Raw genomic sequence first — 25,536 nt, forward strand, 5'->3', positions numbered from 1 at the left:
GAAAGTTCATGTTCCCACTAGACCCATTTATGGTCCAGAGTTATCCTAAGATACGACCAGAATAATCATTCGAGGACGAATGATCCCAAGGGGGAGATAATGTAACACCCCAAAAATCCGGATTAGTTGTGGATGTGTTAGATGACTATTAATGTGATCTTTTAGACATGTGAAGCCCTATCAATATGAGTATGGGTAGTAATACTCCGTAAATATGAATCAGTTGTGTACGGACAAGGACTATTTATGTAATACCCCATAATTTGAATCGGTTGTGGATGCATTAAACGAGTATTAGCGTGATAGTAATTGGGTGGTTATGTTAATAAGTGTATAAGTTATGTTAGAGGTGAATTGGGTCTAAGGAGAGGCCTAAGTCTAAGCCAAGTTGGAAAATTTCAAAATGGACTAAAGCTGTGAATGAATACGCACATGACCTCACTTTGAACGATCATATCTCCGGTTCTATAACGAGTTGTGTGATTTATAACCTATAAAATTAAAGCCCTTTAAGTCTAATTTCCAACTCAACAAACCGTTTGTCATTTGGAGGTGTATACACAAAGTTATGACCATTTTACTGGGCAGGTGTCACTAGCGCGAAGTCGCGCGTTTTTGCTGAGTATTCTGCCTCGCGCGCGAACAAGCGCGTCTGGAAGGTTTTAAATACTTTAAAGGCCGAAAAATAATAGAAATTGAGTCACTTCTCCAGCTTAGGGTTTCCTCTACACCCCAACTCGACCAAGGCATCCAATTGCACACCTAAGGTGAGTTTTTAAGTGTGTTTTCATGGTGATTTCACTTCTCAATCACTAGTTACAACATGATTTTGATTGGGTTTCATAGGATTTCTTCAAAATCTCAAGAATACCCCAAAAGTTGTCTTTCAAGATTTGGTCTACAAGAGGTAATCCTATACCCTTAGACTTACATATATGGTGTTATTATGGAATCATGAGTATAAATCAAGTATTACAACTTATGGTATGGTGATTGGAAGCCATAAATTTTCAATTTAAATACATGATCATGGTAGGGATTTAAGGGTGATTATTTGATAGTATTTGTTGGTTGGGTGTGAATGGATGGTCATATACGTGATGTTGAAAGTTATAAATTGGTTAATCATGATGGTAGGATAAATTGTTGATGAATGGTGGTAATTAGATGAACTAATTATATGGTGATGAGATGTAGAGGTTTATGCCTACAAGGTGTTTGATAATATGCCTAAATGGCTTAAGTTATGGAATTTGTTACTAATATTGGTTCCATTGGATATTGCTATTGTAGATTGAAGGTTCTTAGTGTTGTGGATCATTGTAGTATCACTAAGGGGCGACATTGAGGTATGTGAGGCTAACTCTCTATGTTTGGGAATGTTAATGATCCTCCCTACACTACGTTTCTTTTACGACGTATCAATTGCCTCAGAAATATAGTTAAGCCTAGTTCCTTGAATAGTTGTAGAGCTTCTATTCTCTAGCTTCATAACTCGTTCATGACTTTCATTCCGAACGCTGTGAGCTCAGTTCGTATTCAATATAGACTTGGGTTTGATGTCCCTAAGTCTCAGTATGGCTTACTCAACATGTCATAAACAGTTGAAGTTTCGGTGTTCATAATCAGTTCAAGAATACATATCTCATTCTAGTCCTATTCAGTATTCCAGTATTATGTAGCTCAGTATGATTCAGTATTCCAGTATTATGTACTCAGTATGACCCAGTATTCCAGTATCATGTAACTCAACGTGATTCAGTATTTCACTATTATGTATTGCAGTATGATTCTCAGTTCCTGATTTTAAAATCCCTGAATGTTGAACACCTGTATTTGGGCCTGAGGCCGCAGTCAATACTTTATGCATCTTTGGGCCTGAGGCCGCAGTTTATGATTTATGCATCTTTGGGCCTGAGGCCGCAGTTTATGCTTTATGCATTTTGGATCTGAGGTCGCAGTTATGTATACGTATACTTGGGCCCGAGGCTGCAGTTTGTGCACACACACACACACACATATATATTGGGCCTGAGGCCGCAATTTAATATTCAGATAAACATATATATATATTGGGCCTGAGGCCGCAGTTTATTATTCAGATAAACAGGTTGTTCATCATTCAGGAGAGGGAGTATTCATATCCTTACTTCCTTTGTTTAGTTCAATTATTAGTTACCGTTTTAGTTGCCAGTTATCAGTTTAGTTATCAGTTATCAGTTCAGCTATCAGTTATCAGTTACCAGTTCAGCTATCAAATATCAGTTCAGTTATCAGTTATCATTTCAGTTTCAGTTTCAATAGTTACCATTTCAGTTATCAATTATCAAATCTCAGTTATCAGCTTAATTTCAGTTTCAGCATTTATAATTCTTTCTTTCAGTTGCTTTACATACCAATACAATTCAAATGTACGGACGTCCCTTTTGCCCGGGGCCTGCATTTCACAATGCAGGTAATGATTTACAGGTTGATGATTCCGAGCGCTAGGATTCTCGTACCAGCTATTTGGTGATCCTAGTTCTTTCGGGGCATTTTCATTACCTTACAGTTTCAGTATTTTTTTTGTTACAGTTAGTGTTTTCAGTACTTTTTAGAGGCTTCATAGACTAGAGTAACAGTTAGACAAAGTCACGGGCTTTTCATATTAAGCTATGTTGGCTACAAATATGTTTTAGAATTGTATTAGTATTTCCGCAATTTGATTTATATCATCCAGACTTTCAATATATCAGCATGTGTTAGTTTATCTTCCACATTCAGTATGTTATGATACCACATGTTGATTCAGCCAGCCAGTTGGTTCGCTCGGTCACATGTAGTCAGGCACCGAGTGTTGTGTTACGTCCAGGCCCAGGTTCGGGGCGTGATAGTAATCACTATCGTCGACTTCGTTACAAAATTTTCGTACTCTGTTTTTTGCACTAAACTCGATTTCAACATTTTCTCTGATTTCACAAATCAAAATCGACAAAATCTTCTACAATTCTTCTGCAACAAAAGTAATTATGGCAAAAATACAAAACAAAGGAAAAAAGAGCAGCAATTCCACCATTGATAGTCATTAAAAATCTTTGAAGCTTTGAATTCAAATTTGGGTTTTCAAAAATCATTATTTGTTTGGATTGGGTGTCGTTGAAAATAATTGGGAATATTGTTTGGAGTTTATATCTCAATTTTGAGGGGTTTTAGTGAAGATTAGACTTGGTTTTGACTGAATTTTAAATTGAAACTCGAAGAAGAAGAAGAAGAAGAAGAAGAAGAAGAAGAAGAAGAAGAAGAAGAAGAAGCATACATTATATTGCAGAAATTGTAGAAAAATTATAAATAAATTGTAAAAAAATTATAGACAGTTGTTTATTTATTTTTCTTTTATTCATTTACTTATTGTATGAAAGTTGAACAACATTGTATAAAAATTATATTTAAGTGGATGATTTAGTACTATTTTGGACAAAAATATGTATCAAAAATGTGAAACATACATTTCAGGGGAAGCATGTCGAGTCCAAATACGTACCCAGTTTGTAGATATTTTGTAGATAAATTGTAGATTATTTGTATTCTGATTGTAGATGCTTTATTTTCTGTTTTCACAAATAAAAAATGACTAAAACTTCTACAAATCTTCTGAAAAAATGCAATTATGTCAAAAATCCCAATTATGCTACAATTGAATGGGAATTGGGATATTAAAATTCAATGTACCCAATTTGTAGATATTTTGTAGATAAACTATGGATTATTTGTATTCTGATTATATATGCTTTGTTTTCTGTTTTCACAAATCAAGAACGACTAAAACTTCTGCAAATCTTTTGCAAAAAACGCAATTATGTCGAAAATCCCAATTATGCTACAATTGAATGGGAATTGGGATATTAAAATACAATGTACCCAGTTTGTAGATATTTTGTAGATAAATTGTAGATTATTTGTATTCTGATTTTATAGATGCTTTGTTTTCTGTTTTCACAAATCAAAAATGACTCAAACTTCTACAAATCTTCTGCAAAAAACGCAATTATGTCGAAAATCCCGATTATGCTACAATTTTGTGATTCTCCTATATGCTCTTGTTACTCTTTATGAAACTGCAGTGCTAAATATGGAATCCAAAAAAACATGATGAGGGGTAGATCTTCCTGAGAAATTTTGTAGATAATTTATAGAAACATTGAAATTCTGTATTTTCATATTAATTTTTCAAATGATATGTAGTTTTGTTGTATATTAAATATAGAAAATAAGCCATTGTGAGTCTTATTTGACTTATTCCTCACATTCAACCTATTCTACAAATTCGCACCTCTTTAAGTACAATACAACCATACTTTCTTGAATTTAAAGGTATAGCAATATGTATAACTTAAAAAACATCTTCTCTTCTCCACAAGTTAGCTCCAAAATAGAAGAAGTGGAATAACAAGCTCCCATCAAAACTTTTAACACAAAAACACAAAGCTCAAAAATAAATAAACAACAGTCTACAATTTTTCCAATATAATGTATGTCATGTCTTCTTCTTCTTCGAGTTTCAATCTGAAATTTAGTCTAATCTTCACCAAAACCCCTCAAAATTGAGATATAAACTCCAAACCATATTCCCAATTATTTACAACAACACCAATCCAAACAAATAATGATTTTGAAAACCCAAATTAGAATTTAAAGCTTCAAAGCTTTTTAATGGCTATCAATGATGGAATTGCTGCTCTCTTTTCCTTTTCTCTTATATTACTGAAATTTGGGATTGCGAGATAGAGAGACGTAGACAGAATTCTCATTTTTTTGTAACAACATCCAATCCAAATAAATAATGTCTTTTGAAAACCCAAATTCTAATTCAAAGCCTTAGCTATGAAAGAAATAATGGGATTTTGATACAGAAATAGTGGGTGTGGGAGGGAAACGTGGGTGAAGGTGTGGAAATTGGAGAGAGAAGCGTGTGGGAGTGGTATTAGAAGGAATATACGATACCATTAAATTAAAAGTGTAATTAATACCCTTAAAAACTACTAATGATTATACTAAATGTAATTTCTTATATAGTTTTTTATATGCTATAGTAATAAATTCCATACCGTATCATTTATCATGGAGCAATAATTGAATTCTACTTGACTACTACTACTACCTAATTTCAGTTCTGTGACGTGTAATTCATGATCCAAGTCTACAGCCATTTGTACATAAATAGCATTTTCGAGTGTGTGTGTGCGTGTGTTTTTGAGAGAGAGAGAAGAGAGGGAGAATATGGCGGAAAGAGACATAGATGATCTTCCAAAGAATTCAGCGAACTACACCGCGTTAACTCCGTTATGGTTTTTAGATAGAGCAGCGACGGTGTATCCAAATCGCAAGTCGTTAATTCATGGCTCCGTTGAGTACACGTGGCACCAGACTTATCGCCGTTGCCGTCAATTGGCCTCTGCTCTTACCAAACGGTCCGTCACCTTTGGTAGCACGGTAATTAAGTTCTCTGTCTTCCGAGTTCTGCACGGTATTTATACATGTGCCGTTATTGTTAGTAGGATCATCGAGATTTGTTTTTTTATATAACGATAGTGTTTGGATCAACTTGCACGCATTAAAAATTATTAGGATCATTGAGATTTCATTTTTTATATAAGGATAGTGTTTGGATCAACTTGCGCACATTAAAAATAATTGTAATCCTCCGTATATATCACCTTTCTAGTTTCTAGAATATGGAAAATATAGAAAAGTTGTACTAAATCCAGCATTTTATTGTTTGCTCGTCAATTAATTAAGAAAAAAAAAAGGGGCAGCCCGGGGCACTAGGCTCCAGCAATGCGGGGGTCAAGGGAAGGGCTGAACCACAAGGGTTTATTGTACGTAACCTTACCCTTTGTACGTAACCTTACCCTGTTGTAATCATCATCATTATTACTACTACTATTGTTATTGCTATTGCTCTAGAATATGGAAAATATAGCATATTTGGTCTAAATTAAGCGTTTTGTTGTTTGCTCGTCAACTAAAACAGACAAAAGAAAAAGATCAGATTTTCCCTTGTCCGGGGATCGCCCCTTTAAAAGTTGTTGTTGTAGCAGTCGTCATCATTATTATTACTATTATTGTTGTCGTTGTTGCTGTATAGTTCCATCTGACCTGAACTGAGCTAAGAGGGATTAGTTATATAGCCAAGCCCAAGTGGAAGACATATACTTGACATTGTTGTTATTAGCATCTTCTTCAGTATTACCTTTCTAGATATGGAGAACATGTTGAATATCTACTAATCAGCATTTTACTCGTCAAATTTTTTCGAAAAAGAAAAATAAGAAGAAAAAGATCAGCCTCTATATCTGTTTCTTAGTCCATTTATTTATTATTTATGTTCTTTTTATCAATATTATTTTTTTGGGCTTGAACAAAGCAAAATGGATATACAGGATTGATATAGCTGTCTCCAACTGGTTTGTTATTGAGACATAGTTGATTGATGCATCGGAAGTTTCATTTCTCCCCTTTGTAGTGTCTTTAGTATTCTATGTATTGGTCCGCTTTCTTATTTTTCTCAATTAAGCTCATTTTTTGAGTCATTGAATTATGGAAATTCGTCCATTTGTCTGCAGAATACTCTGATTACTCTGGTTTGGTATGTCCATTCCAAATCCAAGAATGGATTTTTAGTTGATGTTTCTGTTATTTATCCTCTGCGTGTGCAGCGCTTGTTATCTTTGGACTGGTGTAACATTTTCATCTTCTATTTTTGTTGAAGACCTGCTATTACTTAGGTGCTATTATTGTGCTTTCTCTTTTCTATTCTTGAACTAATTGCTACTCTATTTATTTTGTACAAGCTATTGACTAAGTGAACCTGAAAGTGATTTCTGCTGAAATTTGGTTGATTTTGAATTTGTTTCCCGCAAGTTATAGTCTGATCTTTTGAAGAACTAATGTCAACTATCCGATCCTTGTAAAGGCACCAGCTGTTTTATTTCCTTAGCGTGTTTGGTATGGCGGCAAATTTTTTTGGTTACCTTGATTATTGGAAAATCTTTTTCTCCAAAAAAATGTTTTTCGCCAAAATGGGGAAATTGACTTTTGTCACGGGTGGAAGTCATTTCCTTTTAGAAATAATCCAACTTTATTTAATCTCACTGTCCTGTTTCCAAGTGTTATTGCATTTTATGAGATCTATTACAAAAAGTAGTGCTTGGTAACCTATATTTTAACGGAAATCTAGCTGAAGAAATTACATTTCTTTGATGCAAGTCTCAGTCTCTCAGAGATGCAATATGAGCCTTAAAGTGATTATGCATTGGTATTCGAGAGAGCACCACGGCACTTGATCAGTTGATCTCACTGTAGCACTGCATTATCTTTGTTTTCTTCAAACTAGTTTTGGCTTCATCTGCTCTTTAGCTCTTTTACTGGTGCAATTGTTGTTCGGTTAGCCTTAGAACCATATAAGGCTTGTGTTAGAGTTTCAGTGAACTCTTAACCATATAAGGCATGTCATTTTGGTATTTCAGTGAACTCTTAACCAGAGTGGTTTTATACATGCTGTCCCATGAAAATCTTCAGTTATAAATCTCTTTGCTTTTTCTGCAAAAGATAACTTGAACTAACCATCAAAGTAGAGTAGATTTTGTATATATAGGTAAGATCTGTGCTATTCTCATGAGGCAATCCATTACGCTGTCATCCACAAGCAGATTCTGCAATAACAAGGAATAAAGAAAGATGAATCTAATATATAATAGGCTCAGTCTGATTCTTGGTTGAAAGTGTGAAACATGGTGTGCATGCATGCTTGCATGTATGCGAGCCTGAGAGAGAGTGAACATGAGGGGTAGAAGAAGAGAGAACGTAATTGGGCTCCATATAAGTAGGAAGTGACAATTAGATATTAGTATGTTATATACTATAATAAACTAAGCTAGCAAGGATAGGTTCACAGCTTTTCATCTACTGGTATTATACAACATAAACTATGTATACATCGAAAACATTCCTGCTATCTGTTGACAAATCAGACAGCAGAAATGATATTAACTTTGAGTTTACTAGAGGATCTTTGTTTTCTCAATATAAATATGTAGAATGTTAGTTTTTCTGCCTCTCAATCCCCAAAAGTTTCATTCTTTGCTGTAAGTTGACCTTTCCCATATTTTTCCTCTTGTAATGGGCTTGCCAATTTCATTCATGGCGTCATAGTAGGATATAATAATGCATGGTTCTGCTTCTCATCCTACATGTTTTAATCTATTTAATGGCTTTTAAGATTAGAAAAAGATGAGTAAAGATAGTTGGATGAAAGAAGAAGCTAAAATTTACATATTGGGTTTTTGGATCATCAATTTAAGAAGAGGCGATTAAGTATTATGTACACCAACTTTTATTTGTTCTGTTGCCTGTTGCACTTTGTCTCTCCATATTAAATGAACAAAAATGCCAAAACTTTGAATTAGTTTGTTGTGGACATCAATATTGTTGTCCTCTTGATGAAATGCATTTCCTGTATCCCTGTGGATGCGCCTAGTTATCCTTGTTTTGTCCACTTCATTGGCAGGTTGCAGTTATTGCCCCAAACGTCCCCGCTTTGTATGAAGCTCATTTTGGAATTCCAATGGCTGGAGCTGTTTTAAACGCTGTCAATGTCCGTCTAAATGCACAAACGATTGCTTTTCTTTTGGGCCATAGCTTGGCTGCTGTTGTCATGGTGGACCAAGAGTATTTTCCCTTGGCCGAGGAAGCTTTAAAAGTATGGGAAAATAACAGTAAAGGAAAATTTAAGGCTCCAGTTCTGATTGTAATTGCTGATAAAAACTGTGATCCAACACCGGTCCAATATGCTCTTGAGAAAGGGGCAATTGAATACGAGAAATTCCTAGAAACTGGCGATCCAGACTTTCAATGGATGCCACCAGAGGATGAGTGGCAAACTATTGCTTTGGGCTATACTTCCGGCACAACAGCTAGTCCTAAAGGAGTGGTGCTGCACCATCGTGGGGCTTATCTTATGGCGCTGAGTAATGCTGTGATTTGGAGCATGCAAGAGGGAGCTGTTTATCTGTGGACTCTACCACTGTTTCACTGTAATGGTTGGTGTTTCGCTTGGACAATTGCTGCAATTTGTGGGACTAACATATGCCTTAGACAGGTAATTCCGTTGTTCTTTTTTCTGCACACGGAATTCTCATGCCTTATTTGCAACTTAATAGAGAGCAGTGCGTAATCTGCTTGGTCATAGGTATGCCAAACTAATTGGCACATGAAAAAATAGATTTCAGCTATAGTATGCTTTGACCTACGAAGTATTGGATTACCAAATCCTAATTGAGTAAGATGGACGACTGCAGTCATAATTGTTTATTTTGCACCATATCTCCTAGTGCTGACATTTAGAGAAAATTCAAACTATATAGAATGGACAATAGCGTTTGGGTATATTATGAAATTGGACACTAAGGCGGGAATTTAAAAATTAGAGGGAGGACATGACAGGAGTTTGGCTAGGTAGCACGCAACTCCATTTCTTTTCTTCCCTTTTTGGAGTTCCGAGTTTGGTTGAATTGTTTTCCATTTCGCTTGGTTGGTTTGCAGTGTAAAACTTAATTATCTCAATAGTTATTGAAATGGAAGCACTTGGCTCTTAAGATCTATTTCTAAATTGGAGGAGGTAAAAAGAAAATGCCTTTTGAGTTGGTTTTTGAACACACTGCTCCTTATATCTGCTTTGTTTCTGGTTCTTTACAAGCTTGCCTTCTGTTCCCGTTTTCGGCATGCAGGTAACCGCAAAGGCTGTTTACTCGGCTATAGCCCATCTTGGTGTGACTCATTTTTCTGCTGCACCTGTGGTTCTCAATACCATAGTTAATGCCCCAAAAGAGGAGACCATCCTTCCTTTGCCTCGTCTTGTGCACGTCAGCACAGCCGGTGCTTCTCCTCCTCCTTCTGTTCTTGCAGCAATGTCACAACGTGGCTTCCGTGTCTTACACACTTATGGCCTTTCTGAAACCTATGGCCCCTCCACTGTATGCACGTGGAAGCCCGAGTGGGATTTACTTCCCCCGGATGTCCAGGCACGTCTGCATGCACGCCAAGGTGTGAGATATGTTGGTTTGGAGCGATTAGATGTTGTTACCACGAAAGACATGAAACCTGTCCCAGCAGACGGAAAAACAATAGGAGAGATTGTATTCAGAGGTAATGTTGTAATGAAAGGGTACCTGAAGAATCCTAAAGCTAACGAGGACGCTTTTGCTGGAGGCTGGTATCACTCGGGTGATCTTGCAGTTAAGCATCCGGACGGATATATAGAAATCAAAGACAGATCAAAGGACATCATCATTTCCGGTGGTGAAAACATAAGTAGTGTCGAGGTCGAGAATATCCTATATCTACATCCAGCAATACTAGAGGTATCTGTAGTGGCAAGGCCGGATGAGCAGTGGGGCGAGTCGCCTTGTGCATTCGTGACATTAAAGGCTGATGTGAAGAAAACAGACCAACAACAGTTGGCAGAAGATATTATGAACTTTAGTCGATCGAAAATGCCTAAGTACTGGGTTCCAAAATCAGTTGTGTTTGGACCATTGCCAAAGACTGCTACTGGGAAAATACAAAAGCACTTGTTGAGGACAAAGGCAAAGGAGATGGGACCAGTGAAGAAGAGTAGATTGTAATTATAATGGTCTGCAGCTAAATAATACAGAAGCATGTTTTCTCATTAGTCATTATCAATAAAATTATACTACTTTGATCAAGAAAAATAATACAAAGGCAACTTTGAGTTTGTCTTTGTAGCTTAGGGTCGACATATCTCTATCTATCTTTGGTCTTTACTGTACATAAGTAAGTCTTACGTATTAGCTGAACCTTTCTTATATTTCTTAGTATGTGAAACAAAAACTTTTCTTTGTTAATGTCCTCTCTACTAGGCAAATTACTTATTATAATTTGTAGGATGAAACATACTTGACGGGAGCCTTGGCGTAACCAGAAAAAGTTGTTGTCATGTGACCAGGAGGTCACGGGTTCGAGTTGTGGAAATAGCCTCTTGCGGGTAAGCCATTGTGGTTTGGCCCTTTTCCGGACCCTGCCCATAGCGGGAGCTTAGTGCACCGGTTGCTCTTTTTTTTAGGATAAAACATAGTAATAACCACTTTATAATTTCAAAACGTTGTTGATTTTTGGTTAATTTTTTAAAAAGTAACCTTATAAATCGCGTTCATTGATAAGAAATTAGCTATAGAGTACACGTTCATCACCAAAACTCAGAATGATACATGGCCTGCGACACATTACATCATCTATTTGCATTTAGTTTGGTAATCGTTCATATAACCAAGGTAGAAATAGCCCGCTGGCCATTTTTCGTCCATATTTTTGAAAAATAGCCACTATCTTAGTAATTCAAATTCCACAAGTGAAACTCTAGGAGACACTCGGGGAATTTGAATTCTCCGGACAATAGCTATTTTTCAATTTTAAAGGCAGAAAAGTGGGTGAAGTTTTTACCGATTGTCCCTCTTTGTATCAATTGTTTCGTAAACGAATCACTTTTATTTTTCTGCCAACGATGAACCTTTTAATTCACCAAGATCCTTTTTAGCAAGCTTAAAATCTTACGAGAAAATATTGGACCACAATCTAAAATTTTGCATGGTATTATAAAATTTAGATCATAGTTTAATATTTTATGAACAAACTATAAGTTATATGAGCAAACATTAGACCTGAATTTAATATTGTCCGAAAGGGTAATTTTTCAAAGGATATATGTGCACAAAATCTTATAATGGGGACAAAATCTAAACAGTATCCTTAAAATGGACATTTGTGCAAATCAGCCGAAAAGTGGCTATTTGTGATTTTTCCACAAGCGACTTGAAGCCCATTTATATTCGGGTTATGACTCCAAACCCGTGAACCCATTTTGAATCTGACCAGTGTAAAGTAACCCGCCATAAATGATGAAACTAAACCTACAAAAGCCGCCGGTTGCCGCCCAACCGCAAGCCTCCTCTTTACCTAAGATCATTTTCAAACTTTTCAATGCAATATTTTCTTTTTTCCAATCTATTTGTCTTAAATTAATTGCAGTTTCATTTTTCCTGAGCTGCAATGAGTGATCGAGCAACTGAATCAAATGAGGCACAGTCAAGCTCAGAAGAAGCTCAGAAGCCTCAGATTGAGCCTATTCGGATGCCTACTGTGGAGGAAATAAGGGGACAAGACATTTGGAACAACTGTGCTGTTCGTAGTGTTGTTAGTGGAGTCATGGGTATGTTTTAATTACACTCCTAGTTTGATTTAATTTTTGTGTCATATTGTTCAGTTTTTTGGTCATGTCCTGCATCGACCACCAGATGCACCTAGTGGGAAGCCAGGAATTTTTTCAAGTGTGTTCAAACTTAAAAGAAGTAAAAAATGTTCAAAATAAGTTGTATGTATCTAAAACCTAATATTTTACCTATATACGCAGTGACGAAACTTCGAAATATGTAGCTTTGCCCTTGGATGCACCGGTATGTTGTTGTAAAACCATGGCTAGTGATGGTGTTAAAAGAGTACGAGATAGAACTAAAATCAGATGGAATGAAGTTGTCTGACCTACAATTTCTAGGATACATGCAGACTTAGCAAAACATAGGGCACACTAGAAGAAATACAGCGGTGGAGCTAAGATTTAAACTTTATGGTGTTTAAATTCTAGGATAGCAGCATAACGTGTTAGTAACTGGATTCTGAATTTAATTTTGTATATATTTAGTGATTTTTTTAATATAAATACAAAGTTTGGACTAAAGCTACTAGGTTCGGCTAAAACCATGTGGCTTCTAGGGTTCTAGCTCCGCCCATGCATACATATTAGTTGAGAATATGTTCTAGGAGTGGTTTAGCCTTTTAGAGATTTATACGTTTAGAATACTTGTATAATATTGGCGTGAGATGAGTTTAAATGGAATAACGTAGTCGACAAGGATTCATATAGCTGAATCCAACTTCTTTGGGACTGAAACGTATTAGTTGTTATTTTTGTTTATTGTTCATTGTTATTTTAAATGGATAGTTCAAATTATCATTCTTGCAATACATTAACATAATGGATGACAATGCTTGTCTTATGCCGGAAAAATTGGATGACACTATTTCTATGTTTTATGTCATAATTATGTTACGAGTGCCGAAGTAATGCAAGAGTCTTTAATCTTAATCCTGTTGCAATGACTGTTATTCTCTTGTAGAGAGCTTCATTCCAGTTAGCTTACAAGCTCTATCAACTGTTGTTGTTTTGTGAACAAAATCTGGTTCCAGAGCTTCTCGTTGTATCTAATTTGATAATTCTTTCCGGTAACTTAAATGGAATATCTCAGTGGATGCTTATGGACTGTGCTGTGAGGTTACTTTGTGGGTTCATTTGTTGACGCATTATTTCCGTTTTGTAGGAGGGGGACTAGGGTTGTTCATGGGTCTGTTTCTAGGGGCACTGGATAACCCAATAATGCAAGAGGAAATGACAACGAGGCAACAACTTGTATACCAAGCAAAGCAGATGGGTCGGAGGAGTTGGAGTTCCTGCAAAACTTTTGCTGTTATGGGTTTGGTTTTCTCTGCTGCTGAATGTGTCGTTGAGAAGGTACTTTTGATCTTAGCGATGGTAACTATATGGGGTTCTACAGCTCTTGTTTTACAATTTTCTTGTTAATTTTTTAAAAAAGGGATAAGAAGTTGGGAAATCATTCTTACAATTAGAGTTCGGTACTTTCCAAATATTCTGAAGCTCAAATGTCATAAGTAATTATTTTCTATTATGTTAAAAGGCACGGGCAAAGCATGACATGACAAATACAGCAGTAGCAGGGTGCGTAACAGGAGGCACATTATCAGCTAGAGGTAACATTTGTTGCTTTGACAATGCAAAATCTATACAAAAGGAATCTTCAGTAGATATATTTTCATATCTTGCATATGTTACTTGATTCATATATTTTTGGTCTAGAATTCTAGATAGAGCTACATGGATAGTGAGATTCATATAGAAACGAGCAGGATAATAGTTTCACATTGAAAAGCAAAAGAACAAATTTGAGGGTCATGTCATTGGAATGTAACTGGTAAAGTTGTTGTTATGTGACCAGGAGGTCAGGGGTTCGAGCCGTGGAAACAGCCTCTTGCAAAAATGCAGGGTAAGGTTGCGTACAATAGACCCTTATGGTTCAGCCCTTCCCCAGATCTCGCGCATAGTGGGAGCTTAGTGCACCGGGCTCCCTTTCATGTCATTGGAATGTAACTCACACGTACAAGAAGAAAGACAAAATCAAATGTTATAACGTAAATTTTCCCCAAAGAGGTATTAGCAACTTAAAGCGATCCAAAGATTTGAGAACAATGTGTTGGTTGAAACAGTTGTAGCCAATCACAACTAGCTTGGGATTAAGGTGTTTGATGTTAATGTACCTTTCTCTTAAAAGAAGGCGTTCACGTTGGTGTTGTTGCATTTCTTCCTCGATTTTGTTACATATGCTCGTCCTGCTAATTTCTTCTTACTTGAATGAAATATTAGCTTACCTCAGTAGATTATTTTTGAGACCTACATGAATATTATGTTTTGTAACATATGGACTTGGGACAATTAGGATTGCAGTAGGATTTCTTTTCGCTGTGGAATAGGATTGTATTTTGGTATTAGTGGGAGACAGATATCTTTTAACATTAAATACGGATGGAGTGATACATCTTCTCATAGTAGTCATTGTTGTTGACATGAGTACTAAAGTAAGATACAGAAATTCATGGGGGCTTTACCTGAGCCCTATATATATATGTGTGTGTGTGTGTGTAGTGCTGCTATGTGACAATGTCAAAAACCAGTTTCTTATTCTTGACTTAATTCATTATTTATGAGTGTGGTGAAGAAAGGGGGGTGGGTTGTTGGGCTGCTTTCCAAGGATATAAGGGAAAAGAGTTCTTCTTCTGGCTTTTGACATTTGATCTAAACTTGCTTGTAGAATGAAGCCTGTATCGGGCTGTTTAAATTACAGCTTTTCTATCACTGATGAAGCAAGTAATTGGACTGTGCTATTCCAAATTATTATTTCTTTTATATTTATAGTACAATCCCATTTGTTTCAGGTGGCCCAAAAGCTGCATGTGCAGGTTGTGCTGGCTTTGCTACATTTTCAGTCCTGATTGAGAAGTTCTTGGATAGATATCACTAATCCAGTGAGTAATTAGACAATATGGATCATTCATCAGCCTGAAATATGGAAGTTACACCAACCTACATATATATAGAGCCCGTTTGGATTGGCATAAAAAAATGGCGTTTCCGCAAAAATAGCTTTTAAGCCAAAAAATAAGTTGGAGCTGCCCAGCTTATTGTTTTTGGCTTGTTTTAAGCAGTTTTTATCTTATTTTAAGCACTTTTTAACTTTTGCCAACTACCGAAAAAAACTTAAAAGAGTTTAAAAGCTGATTTGACCAGCTTAAAGCCAATTCAAACACCCTCATAGTCACATTCTTTTTTACCCCAACTGTAAGATATTGATATAATGATATCCTTTTCATAAAAGATATTGATATAATGATATTGGGCAATGTTGTAAACATGCAGCTCACTTCATACCTCATATTTGCCCTCTGTTAACTTTCTTGAGTCTGTGAATCTGGTCCAGGAAAAATCTAGCATTTATTTAGACACGTTTAAGACATTTTTGTCTAATAAGGTAGTCAGTCAGGAAAATATTAAGCTTAAACTTGCTATAATATTTTGTTGCTATTAAATGAGAAGTCTAAAATTAAATTGTTTACAAATATGATAGCGTTTCATTCATTACAGAAATAACTAATAAGAAAATAGTATCATATAAAATGAAATAAGGAAAGTAATTGTTTTTGAATGGGAGTTGATTTACTTGCACTAAAATTCTAACAGTAGTTAGTTCTACTTGTATATGATATAATAATATTAAGATATCATTGTGTTAAATTGTATAAGTTGCGCCTAAAGATGAAGGAAATATTACTTGCACGTATGAGCTTTTTCTCTCAAACAATATTCCATTAATGACAATTAGACAAACTATATTTTCTACTTTTGGTTGAATTTGGTGTTGTATTGGTTTAGGCAAGAAAAAGATGAAGTCTGTATATTTTTATTACAAACAAAAAAGATTTTAAAAAAGGTTTTAGTATTTCTATTCCTCACTTTTGTGAAGAAATAATAAATGAATGAAAATATTTTAGTTAAATAAATATTGATAACTTAATTGTACTTTTTATATACACATTTTTTAATTTATAGTATTAAATTACTACAAATTTTTGCAGCGCCGAAATGCATAATTAGGAGTTATGGAGTAAAAATTGCATGGGGCAATCTATTTGGTCGCTCTCATTTAACTTATACCCATTTTTTTAAAAAAATTTAACTTGTACACACTTTTTAAATAACGTCAGCCCCTTTCTCCTCCTCCTTCTCCTCCTTCGTTTTCTATTTCTTTTAATGTAGAAGCTAAGAGCTAATACCAAAATCCCGAGTCTTGATACCAAAATCAGTAGGGGAAGCAGGACTTTGAACTTTAGGCTCTGTTCCAAACAGAACCATTTCCTCACTCAAAAGAAGAGCAAGATTAATACCTTCTGATTCCAACTTATCATCTACTAATAAAGTTGACTACTTTCTGTCCATACAAGTGATTGGATTTCCGCAGTTTCTATCATAGCCAAAAGGGTTGCCAAAAGTGAACATTTGTTTGCCGTCAAGAATGGATTTTGGGCTATTAATTCCAGCTTCAACTACATCAGATAAGCTTCTGGTGAGAAATCCACTGAAAATTCTTGGCGAAATGGGTGGGTTTGTATGATCTTTTGTGGGAGATATTGGAAATGAAATAGTGTTGTCAGCCATAAGACCTTGCTATTTGCTGCTCACTGCTCTTTTTGAATTGTTCCTCAGCATCGCCATGAACATTTAACAGCTCTTTCTCAGAAAAACAAAAAGTTTAAAAGAAGATGGATAAGCTACGAAAATAAAAACTTCAGTTCTTCGCTAGTTACAAAAATAAAAAATTCAGCTCTAAAGCTGAAGTTCGTCAGTTACAAAAATAAAAATTTCGTCAGTTACAAAACAAAAACTTCAGCTTTAGAGCTAAACTTCAGGCCCGGCTACTAGAATGCTGAAGTTTTGCGTGATTGTCTTTGCTACTTCAGCCCCGTATAATGAAGTTATGTCAAAAAGCGGGTACACTTGCAATTTTTTTTGCAAAACAAATATAAATTAAAACGTGACACAATAAACGGGTATAGATATAAATGCAAGCTAGTGTGACTATTGGGCCTGTTGGTGGGGCTAAGCCTAAAGAGTCCAATTGATGTTGATGTGGTAACAGCGCAACTCCGATATTTTCTACTTCTCTAGGGCAAGATACACATTTGTCGGTCGGCCAAAAATAATTATATTCGCTAGTCAAATATATATATATCGACTATTATTTTTTTAGAATGACTATATTATGTAGTTTTCCCTACTTTTTATGTACCTATACGTAGTCATCCTTCTTTTTAATTTTTTCATATTCTTTGTAATATCTTTTTCTTTTGTTACAACGGTGATATTTGGATCAATTTGTGCACGCGTACTCTATCAAAAAGTGGCAAAACTACTCGTAATGAAGGAAGTTTAATTGAATCCTATTCTCGAAAAATTATACTGCAAAAATAAGATTAAAAAAAAATAAACTTTTGAATTTTTGAATTTCCTTTAACATAAGAGAAAATTTCAATATAGTGACAAAGATATTCAAGAAATTGCTTTAAGTTCTAATACTAGATTTGCCTTTATTGTATTTTTTTAATCTTCTTATTAAAAATTTTATATTCCTCCAACCAGCACAAATATAGATAATTACCTACCCTATGAAATATCTTCTATTGAATGTCTTTAATACGTGTAGGTTAAAATAAAGTAGCGATATTATAGTTATTGTCTTTTACTCATATACTCAATCACCCTTTTTTCTCCTAACACCAACCTTTTTCCACTTTCTCTTTCTATATAAATAAATTTTTCTTGCCTTTGTTTGCTTCTATAATATAGAGATGGCAGATTCTAATAGAAGTGAAGAATTTTCTGTCTGCTCTCAAAATCATGAGGTACTCTTTCTCAATTTTTACACACAAATTATAATACTAGAAGTTGGTTCTTGTGTTTAATTATCTTCTTCTATTTTTCCTTCTACATCCGTTAATATTTTCTTGAGCAGAGAGTCTATTCAAAATCGTCTTTCTACTTCACAAGGTAGGGGTGAGATTTGTATATACACTAACCTTTCGAGACCTTACCTTGTGAGATTACACTGTGTTTGTTGTTGTTGTTGTTGTTATTATTTTCTTGAACCGAGAATTTATTGAAAATAGTTATTTCTATCTTCATAATATAGGGTAAGGTCTGTTTTCTTTTACATTCTTTTCTTTTTTTCTCTACAAAAGGAAATCTTTTTCTTTTCGGTGATTTTATTCTTTTGTTTCTCATATGGTGTTTGGTTTTTGTTTTGGTATCCCAACTATTCGGATTCGCGTCGTGTAACAGCTTGTTTGGATGGTTGTTACACATTGTATTGTATTGTATTGTTATGTTAAATACGATGTTTGTTTTGATTGTTACTTAAATTTTATTGTATCGTATCGTTAAATCCGTCCTTACGTAACAATGAAATGTGTCACTTTATGTAACGACCGATTTGGTGTGCTCGTGTCGTTACCTTGTCTTTTTCTCTCAATCTCACCCTTCATTATTATTAAATAATTTTATTTTACTATTTACCATACCTTTTTATATATTAATTTTACCCTGTATCGTAGTTTTTCTTTATAATATTGCAAGTTTATTCTTCATATTGCTGGTGCCTGGTATCATGAAACAATGACAAACAATACAATCTATCCAAATATTATATTTATCAAACGATACAGTACAATACAATACAGTACGATACGATACATTATAAAACGATAGGTAACCACCGTCCAAACAAGCAGTAAGGGATAATTATATGTTGGAAAAAGAACTATTTCTCCTTTCCCACCAGTGTTATTTGAACTTTTGTTTTTCAAAGTACTTATGTAAAAATGAAAAAATACTTCATCACTTGTCCAACCAAATGCTATTTTGCTATACTTTTATTTATCAAATGGATTTTATTATATACATCTTTATGCTAACATGTTGTATCATGTTACTTGTATATTTTTCAAATTATCAAACAACGTGTGAAGTTCTATAATTATTCGTAATTGGCTTTTAAATAACCTGAAAGTGTAAAAAAAAACTGTTTATTAAGTTATTTGTTTTTTTTCAAATATATTTAATTGATTAAGTTACTTGTTGGACAAAACTTCACGTAATAGATAAGTAGCTTTAACTACCACCAATAGCATGTGAAATTTGTGAATTGAAGATTGCTTTGTTGCACACCTCTTGTGCCTTTTTGGCAATCTTATCTCTTGTTTAATTCCAAATATTTCATTCTCTTTTATCTTCAAGTAAAATTGGAAGAATATATATAATAATTTTTATTTGTTGAGTGTAATTAGTTATGTGTATTAACGATGTATAAATTATTATAGTATCCGTTTAAATTAACCTATATTTAAAAATAAAAAAAAAGGTAACTCTTCATAACAACTTAACATGATAAGTTTAAAGATAGTAATGATGGAGTTGATATAATTCTTTAATTTGTTAGTGTATATAACTTAAATTCTTAATTGTTTTTTACCTTTAAATTAAACACCATTACATAAGTTAAAACTCCCTTCATATATTCGTTTAAATAAGATGTAGAATAACTTTTCTTACATGTAAATAATCATCTTGTTCATAATAAAATAATGGATTATATCTTCATATATAAGTTTGATGTAGGAACACTTAGCTTCTTCTAGTTTGAATAATGTGTCATTAATTACGAGATTCTTTTTCTATGTATGTGTGTGTATGTTTTTTTTAAAAAAAAATTAAGTTTATGGGTATATTGGGAGACTTGGGAAGAGTATACAGGGCATCACGGTGCACAAAGTAGGGTTCGAGGAAGGACATATTCTAAGAGATGTGATCAGTGGCAAAAGCATGATTTTCACCACATAGATTCAAAAATAATAAAATATATACATGCAGATAAGTTAAGGGGATATATATATATATATATATATATATATATATATAGAGAGAGAGAGAGAGAGAGAGAGAGAGAGAGATCCTCTGCTCTCTTTACTAGAAGAAGACAATACTTAACTAAATATAAATTCCCGAAAAGGAATAATATATATGCATCTATAGGTTATAGCATGCAAGATAACATTAGATTTATTCCTGATTCCCACATGATTTTCTTTGTATTTTTCTTGATGTGGTCCAAGAAAATATCATGAGAAATTTTGAATAAATGTCATAAATAATATATATGTTTTGAGGGTTAATATGGGTCTACAATATGTGGCCCTAAACATGAGTGAATATTTTGTGTATATTTCAGCCACTCATAGCTCAAAGCATTTAGTTTTAGCACATTATTACTTAAAATCTGTTGGCAAAAAAACATTTAGTTTTTATTCATAAATTTAATGAGCTTTAATGACTTTAACCAAGCCTAATCTGTTCATTTGTGAATTGTTATAGGCCGTTGCTTCAGGTAAAAGATATGGAGAACTTGTGCCAAAGAAAAAGCCTTTAATTTTAAAGGCGAGTTTTTTTTAAGTGTTTAAGTTATATACGTCGTCAGTATAAGAATTTGACAACGTCATTATAAGTTATTTATAATGTATGGTCTGCGTGCAGGACCATAAACGTGCATTTTTTGATTCCGCAGACTGGGCCTTGTGCAAGGTAATATAATATTAACCTCAATCTCATACTTCTTAAAGTCTATAAATTCGGACTATCTGGTTACCTAAATAAAATTATACTGCCATATACAATAAGAAGAAAGAGTTTATGAAAAATAAACCAAATAACTTGCTATAATAATTACTTACATTAATTCTGTAAAAAAAAAAATAAAGCATTTATATTGTCAATATATATAAGTTAAATTCAAAATGAAAAGGATGTTTTGGATGAGGGAGTTTGGGGGGGGGGGGGACAAAAATTTATCTACACGTGGTGTTACTATCAAATTGTATTAATTTACCGTAGTTAAGTGATTTGATGAGGTGATAATGTATGCTAATTAACCATGATTAAGAATGAAAACGTATATGTGCAAATACATGTCATGCATGATGCATCTATTCACTTTATATAATTATGGAAAGTGTTTATATAATTATGTAAACACTTTATATATGTGAAGGGTTTTCAGCTCATGCCTAATACTTAAGGGTTCCATCATTTTTGTCTTGTATTTTTCTTATGCATTTTAGGTTCCTATTTTTCCTATAATCTCTATGGTGAAACTAATATTCTCCCCTTTTGTTGTTCTTGTATTTCTTATTATCTTGAGCCGAGGGTCTTTCGGAAACAGTTTCTCTACCCCTTTGGGGTAGGGGTAAGGTCTGCGTACATACTACCCTCCCCAGACCCCACTTGTGGGATTTTCCTGGGTTGTTGTTGTTGTTGTTGTTGTTGTTGTTGTTGTTGTTGTTGTTGTTGCCTAATACTTAAGGGATCGTTTGGTATGTGAGATAAGGGATAATAATCGCGGGACTTAATGTGTTATTATTTTATCCCGCATTTGGTTAAATTTTGAATTAGAGATTAGCAATCCTGGAATTAATTAATCTTGTACTGTTGATCAATTGAATTACAACAACAACAACAACAACAACAACCACCTAGTATAATCTCACAAGTGGGGTCTGGGGAGGGTAATATGTACGCAAACCTTACCCCTGCCCCGAAGGGTAGAGAAGCTGTTTCCAGGAGACCCTCGGCTCAAAAAAGCAACAGGAGACGATATATTAGTACCATAAAATGCATAATAAAATAACAACAATATTGGAGATATGAAATACAGAATACGATCAATTGAATTAGTGTTTAATAAAAGCGATTTTCTTGAGATTGTTGATTATCTAACTTGTATTTTTCATACTACCAATCATTTCACTATATATAACAGCAAGGTGCAGGAGTTAGTCAAAATTCAACAGTAGCTATAGAGACATTGAGCCCAAAGTTGCAGGTAATTGCTCTAACATTCTAGAGATTATGTTTTCTTAAGTATTTTAGCAATAATTATAGTAATATATTAATTTGCTACTAAGTATGTAAAATTAAAAATGTAATGAATATTCCATTTGAATTGTAACAGAGAACGCCGCATCAACAACTACCTCCTCGAAGACCTGCGTGCACGTCTTGACATGTTAGCTTTTATTGAAAATCTCGTCAATAAAATAATCAGAAATATTATGGGGTTATATGTAAGTAATTATAAATAACTCATGTGAAAAGTTTCACTAATTATGAAATGGTGTTACTTTCTACCATTTGTTTGAGAATTTCAACATTATTATAATTACTTCGCTCCAATTTTCATAGTGTGTAAATGTAACTCTCTAATGTATGTTGCTCAAAAGTGTGAGGAGCTGCATGTATTTGCGTAAAAATAGCACGGTATAACCAGTTTTCGGACCGATCATTTAAAAATAGTCAGCATTTACGAAGTCAATGAAAAATAGCCACTATTTTGCTGCAACAGAGACCGGTCCAGCATAATATACTGGAGTTTGGTGCACCTGTGTGTGAACTCCACCATATTATATTGGACCGATATACTTTGCTGACTCCAGTATAATATACTGGAGACTGGAGCACCGGTGCTCCAAACTTCAGTGTATTATACTGGACAATTATACTTGCTGGAACTCCAGTATATTATGTTGGAGTTCTAGTGCACTTATGCTGGAACTCCATCATATTATGCTGGAGTTCTAGCATACTTATCCTGGAACTCCAGTATAATATGCTGGAGTTCAAGCATACTTATGCTGAAACTCCAGTATAATATACTTGCGTATTTTTCGGATTTTGAACAGTTTTTTCGCTTAGATTTATCTTTACATGAAAAGTGGCTAAATTTCGATTACTTTTAAAACTGGGCTATTTTTGAACGACCAGTTGTAAATCTGACTATTTTTGAATTTCTCCTTGTATTTGCTCCCCTCAAAATCTTCCTATCGTTGGTTCAAGTCGAATTTCAAATCGAAGAAATTTAAAGATATTCACGGCCAGATAGATCGTAATAACACAACTTCCTATTCAATAAACATTTCTACTTCGACAAGCTTTTGCCGTTCCATCAATGTTAGTTTATCCATGGAATTTTGGGTCTCGGGTAAAATATTATTTGAACCTGAAGTGAAATGTTTAATTATCGATTTTAGTTTACAAATCTTCAAATTTTATAAAATATTTGTTATATGTCATGACCAAATACAATTTTAACTTGAAAAAATTACTTTCAACTTTAATTTCACTAAGGACAGAAAACAACATTTTGTTGAATCCAAGTATCAATAGTGGCCTAAAATTGGCCTTTAGTAACACAAAGATCTTGTACAAGTTCAATTCGGTTTGACTTTGGTTCGCTTAGAAAATGTGGTTCTGAATATATTTTTATATTTATGATCTGGTGAATTATCAATAATTCATTTAAAAATGTATAAATATATAATAAACTTTTTAATACTCAATTTATATTGAACCCATAACATAAGCTAAATCCACCCATGCCTAGTACTTACATTTTTTTTCCTGGCACGCCATAGCACATTCACACAAAAAATGAAACATGCCGCTTTCAAAATAATAGCAAAAATAAATGTATATTTTTTGTATATATATATATATATATATTTTGTATGTTATATACAAAAAATATATAAATTTTGTATACTTTTCTCGGCTACCGAATATAAATAATTTCTAGCACGGGTTAAAAGTAAAAAAAGCCCTACAAAAATCCATTAAATTTTTTCTATTTATCGGGTTATGACTTGCATAAAATGCCGAAAAAAAAACATTCTCGAGAGTTTGGATTTTGTATATATTAAAAAGAACAACTTTGTAATTAGAGAATCTTAAACTAGAAGTAATTGTGTTTGCCTCGCATAGAATCCAATATGGGATTGAAAAATAGCCACTATTTTATAAAAATGTAAAAATAGCACGGGCTAGCCACTTTCTGACTGGTCATTCAAAATAGCCAGCGGTTGCAAAGTAATTGAAAAATAGCCACTATTTTGTTGCAACACGGAAAGTTCCAGCATAATATACTGGAGATCGGTGCAACTATGTATGAACTTCCAGCATATTATGCTGGAATTCCAACACACGAAAAGTTCGAGTATATTATGTTGGACATGTGCATTATACTGGAACTCCAGTATATTATGCTGGAGTATTTTTTCGTATTTTTCGGATTTTGAACAGTATTTTCGTTCAGATTTATCTTTACATAAAAAGTGGCTAAATTTCGATTACTTTTGAAACTGTGACTATTTTTAAATGACCACTTGTAAATTTAGCTATTTTTCAATTTCTCCCTTTCAAAATTAGATCTCCTAAATCCGATTCCATTAAAGAAGCTTTCACATGATATAAATGGAACTTTAGTTTCTAAAAAGGCACTCATTAACCATATCTCTCACTAGGGGCGGCAAAATAATTAAAAGAAAGCAGTTAATCACCCATATTATCCACTAAAATATGGGTTGGATTATGAACTTTTTTAAAACGGGTTAAATATGGATAAGAACCATATTATCCATTTAGAAAATGGATAACTAATGGGTAACTAATAGATAACCAGTGGCTCTAACTTTTAAATTTGTAAAGCCTCAAATCTGGGTTTTCTCAAGTTAAGGAGATTAAGAATTCTCCTAAAAGTGATCATATGCGAGAAGTCATGGATAATATGGTTACCCATATTATCCGTCTGTTAACCCATTTTTTATCTGTATTAAATATGGGTCGGGCCAGATAATTTATCCATTTTTTTATTATCCATTTTTTACCCGAACCATATCTGACTCGATCCGCCTGTTTGCTACTCCTATCTCTGACCATTGGTTTGAAGGAGGCTTTAGCCACTCATCTACAATTCCACGTAAAGACTATTATAGATAACAGTATCAAGTGAAAATAGTACGGGCTAGCCATTTCTCGGACTAGTAATTAAAAAATAGCCAGTATTTGTAAAGTCATTAAAAAATCATTGTTCTGCTGAAACACAAAATGTTCCAGCATAATATATTGGAATATGGAGCTCCTGCATATAAACTTCCAGCACATTATGTGGGAACTCCAGCATACGAAAAGTTCTAGCATAATATGCTTGATTATATAGAGGTCTCATATGTAAACTTCCAGCATATTATGTTGGAACTCCGACACATTATAAAACTCCAACATATTATGCTGGAATTTCATATGTAGATAAATTGAACTCCATCATATTATGCTAGAATTTTTCTGAATTTTTAAGGGTGATTTTGTTCAGATTTTATCTTTACATGAAAGAGTGGCTAAATTTCGATTGCTTTTGAAATTGT

At 34.0% G+C, this 25,536-nt stretch overlaps 3 protein-coding genes across 4 annotated transcripts; all 3 read left to right on the plus strand.

Annotated features, from left to right (window-relative positions):
• Nucleotides 1–5,156: 5,156 nt before the first annotated feature.
• Nucleotides 5,157–10,901, plus strand: LOC107791229 (acetate--CoA ligase CCL3). The gene is made up of 3 exons (XM_016613252.2): nt 5,157–5,469; nt 8,546–9,136; nt 9,765–10,901. Exons 1-3 carry the CDS (start codon nt 5,257–5,259, stop codon nt 10,659–10,661), a joined length of 1,701 nt encoding a protein of 566 aa, XP_016468738.1. The 5' UTR covers nt 5,157–5,256; the 3' UTR covers nt 10,662–10,901.
• A 1,049-nt stretch (nt 10,902–11,950) lies between these two features.
• Nucleotides 11,951–15,609, plus strand: LOC107791230 (mitochondrial import inner membrane translocase subunit TIM22-4). Of its 2 annotated transcripts, none has more exons than XM_016613253.2 (4): nt 11,951–12,262; nt 13,428–13,618; nt 13,803–13,875; nt 14,121–15,006. In XM_016613253.2, the coding sequence occupies exons 1-4, from the start codon at nt 12,103–12,105 to the stop codon at nt 14,270–14,272; spliced, it is 576 nt and encodes a 191-aa protein (XP_016468739.1). In that variant the 5' UTR covers nt 11,951–12,102; the 3' UTR covers nt 14,273–15,006. The 2 variants fall into 2 exon arrangements, with proteins under 2 accessions (XP_016468739.1, XP_016468740.1); XM_016613254.2 differs by lacking the exon at nt 14,121–15,006 and adding an exon at nt 15,115–15,609 and having other exon boundaries at nt 11,952–12,262.
• Nucleotides 15,610–17,971: 2,362 nt separating this feature from the next.
• On the plus strand, nt 17,972–22,530 carry LOC107791231 (uncharacterized). Its single transcript, XM_016613255.2, has 5 exons — nt 17,972–18,135; nt 20,660–20,722; nt 20,819–20,866; nt 22,101–22,163; nt 22,293–22,530. Exons 1-5 carry the CDS (start codon nt 18,082–18,084, stop codon nt 22,341–22,343), a joined length of 279 nt encoding a protein of 92 aa, XP_016468741.1. The 5' UTR covers nt 17,972–18,081; the 3' UTR covers nt 22,344–22,530.
• The last annotated feature ends 3,006 nt before the right edge of the window (nt 22,531–25,536 follow it).

The sequence above is a fragment of the Nicotiana tabacum genome, chromosome 20 (assembly GCF_000715075.1).
Source record: "Nicotiana tabacum cultivar K326 chromosome 20, ASM71507v2, whole genome shotgun sequence".
Taxonomy (NCBI): domain Eukaryota; kingdom Viridiplantae; phylum Streptophyta; class Magnoliopsida; order Solanales; family Solanaceae; genus Nicotiana; species Nicotiana tabacum.

Coding starts and splice junctions, on each gene's coding strand:
- LOC107791229 (XM_016613252.2), top strand. CDS start 5,257: ATGGCGGAAAGAGACATAGATGATCTTCCAAAGAATTCAGCGAACTAC. Junction 5,470..8,545: donor CCGTCACCTTTGGTAGCACG/GTAATTAAGTTC, acceptor CTTCATTGGCAG/GTTGCAGTTATTGCCCCAAA. Junction 9,137..9,764: donor CTAACATATGCCTTAGACAG/GTAATTCCGTTG, acceptor TTCGGCATGCAG/GTAACCGCAAAGGCTGTTTA.
- LOC107791230 (XM_016613253.2), top strand. CDS start 12,103: ATGAGTGATCGAGCAACTGAATCAAATGAGGCACAGTCAAGCTCAGAA. Junction 12,263..13,427: donor TGTTGTTAGTGGAGTCATGG/GTATGTTTTAAT, acceptor TCCGTTTTGTAG/GAGGGGGACTAGGGTTGTTC. Junction 13,619..13,802: donor CTGAATGTGTCGTTGAGAAG/GTACTTTTGATC, acceptor TTATGTTAAAAG/GCACGGGCAAAGCATGACAT.
- LOC107791231 (XM_016613255.2), top strand. CDS start 18,082: ATGGCAGATTCTAATAGAAGTGAAGAATTTTCTGTCTGCTCTCAAAAT. Junction 18,136..20,659: donor TCTGCTCTCAAAATCATGAG/GTACTCTTTCTC, acceptor GAATTGTTATAG/GCCGTTGCTTCAGGTAAAAG. Junction 22,164..22,292: donor CATTGAGCCCAAAGTTGCAG/GTAATTGCTCTA, acceptor GAATTGTAACAG/AGAACGCCGCATCAACAACT.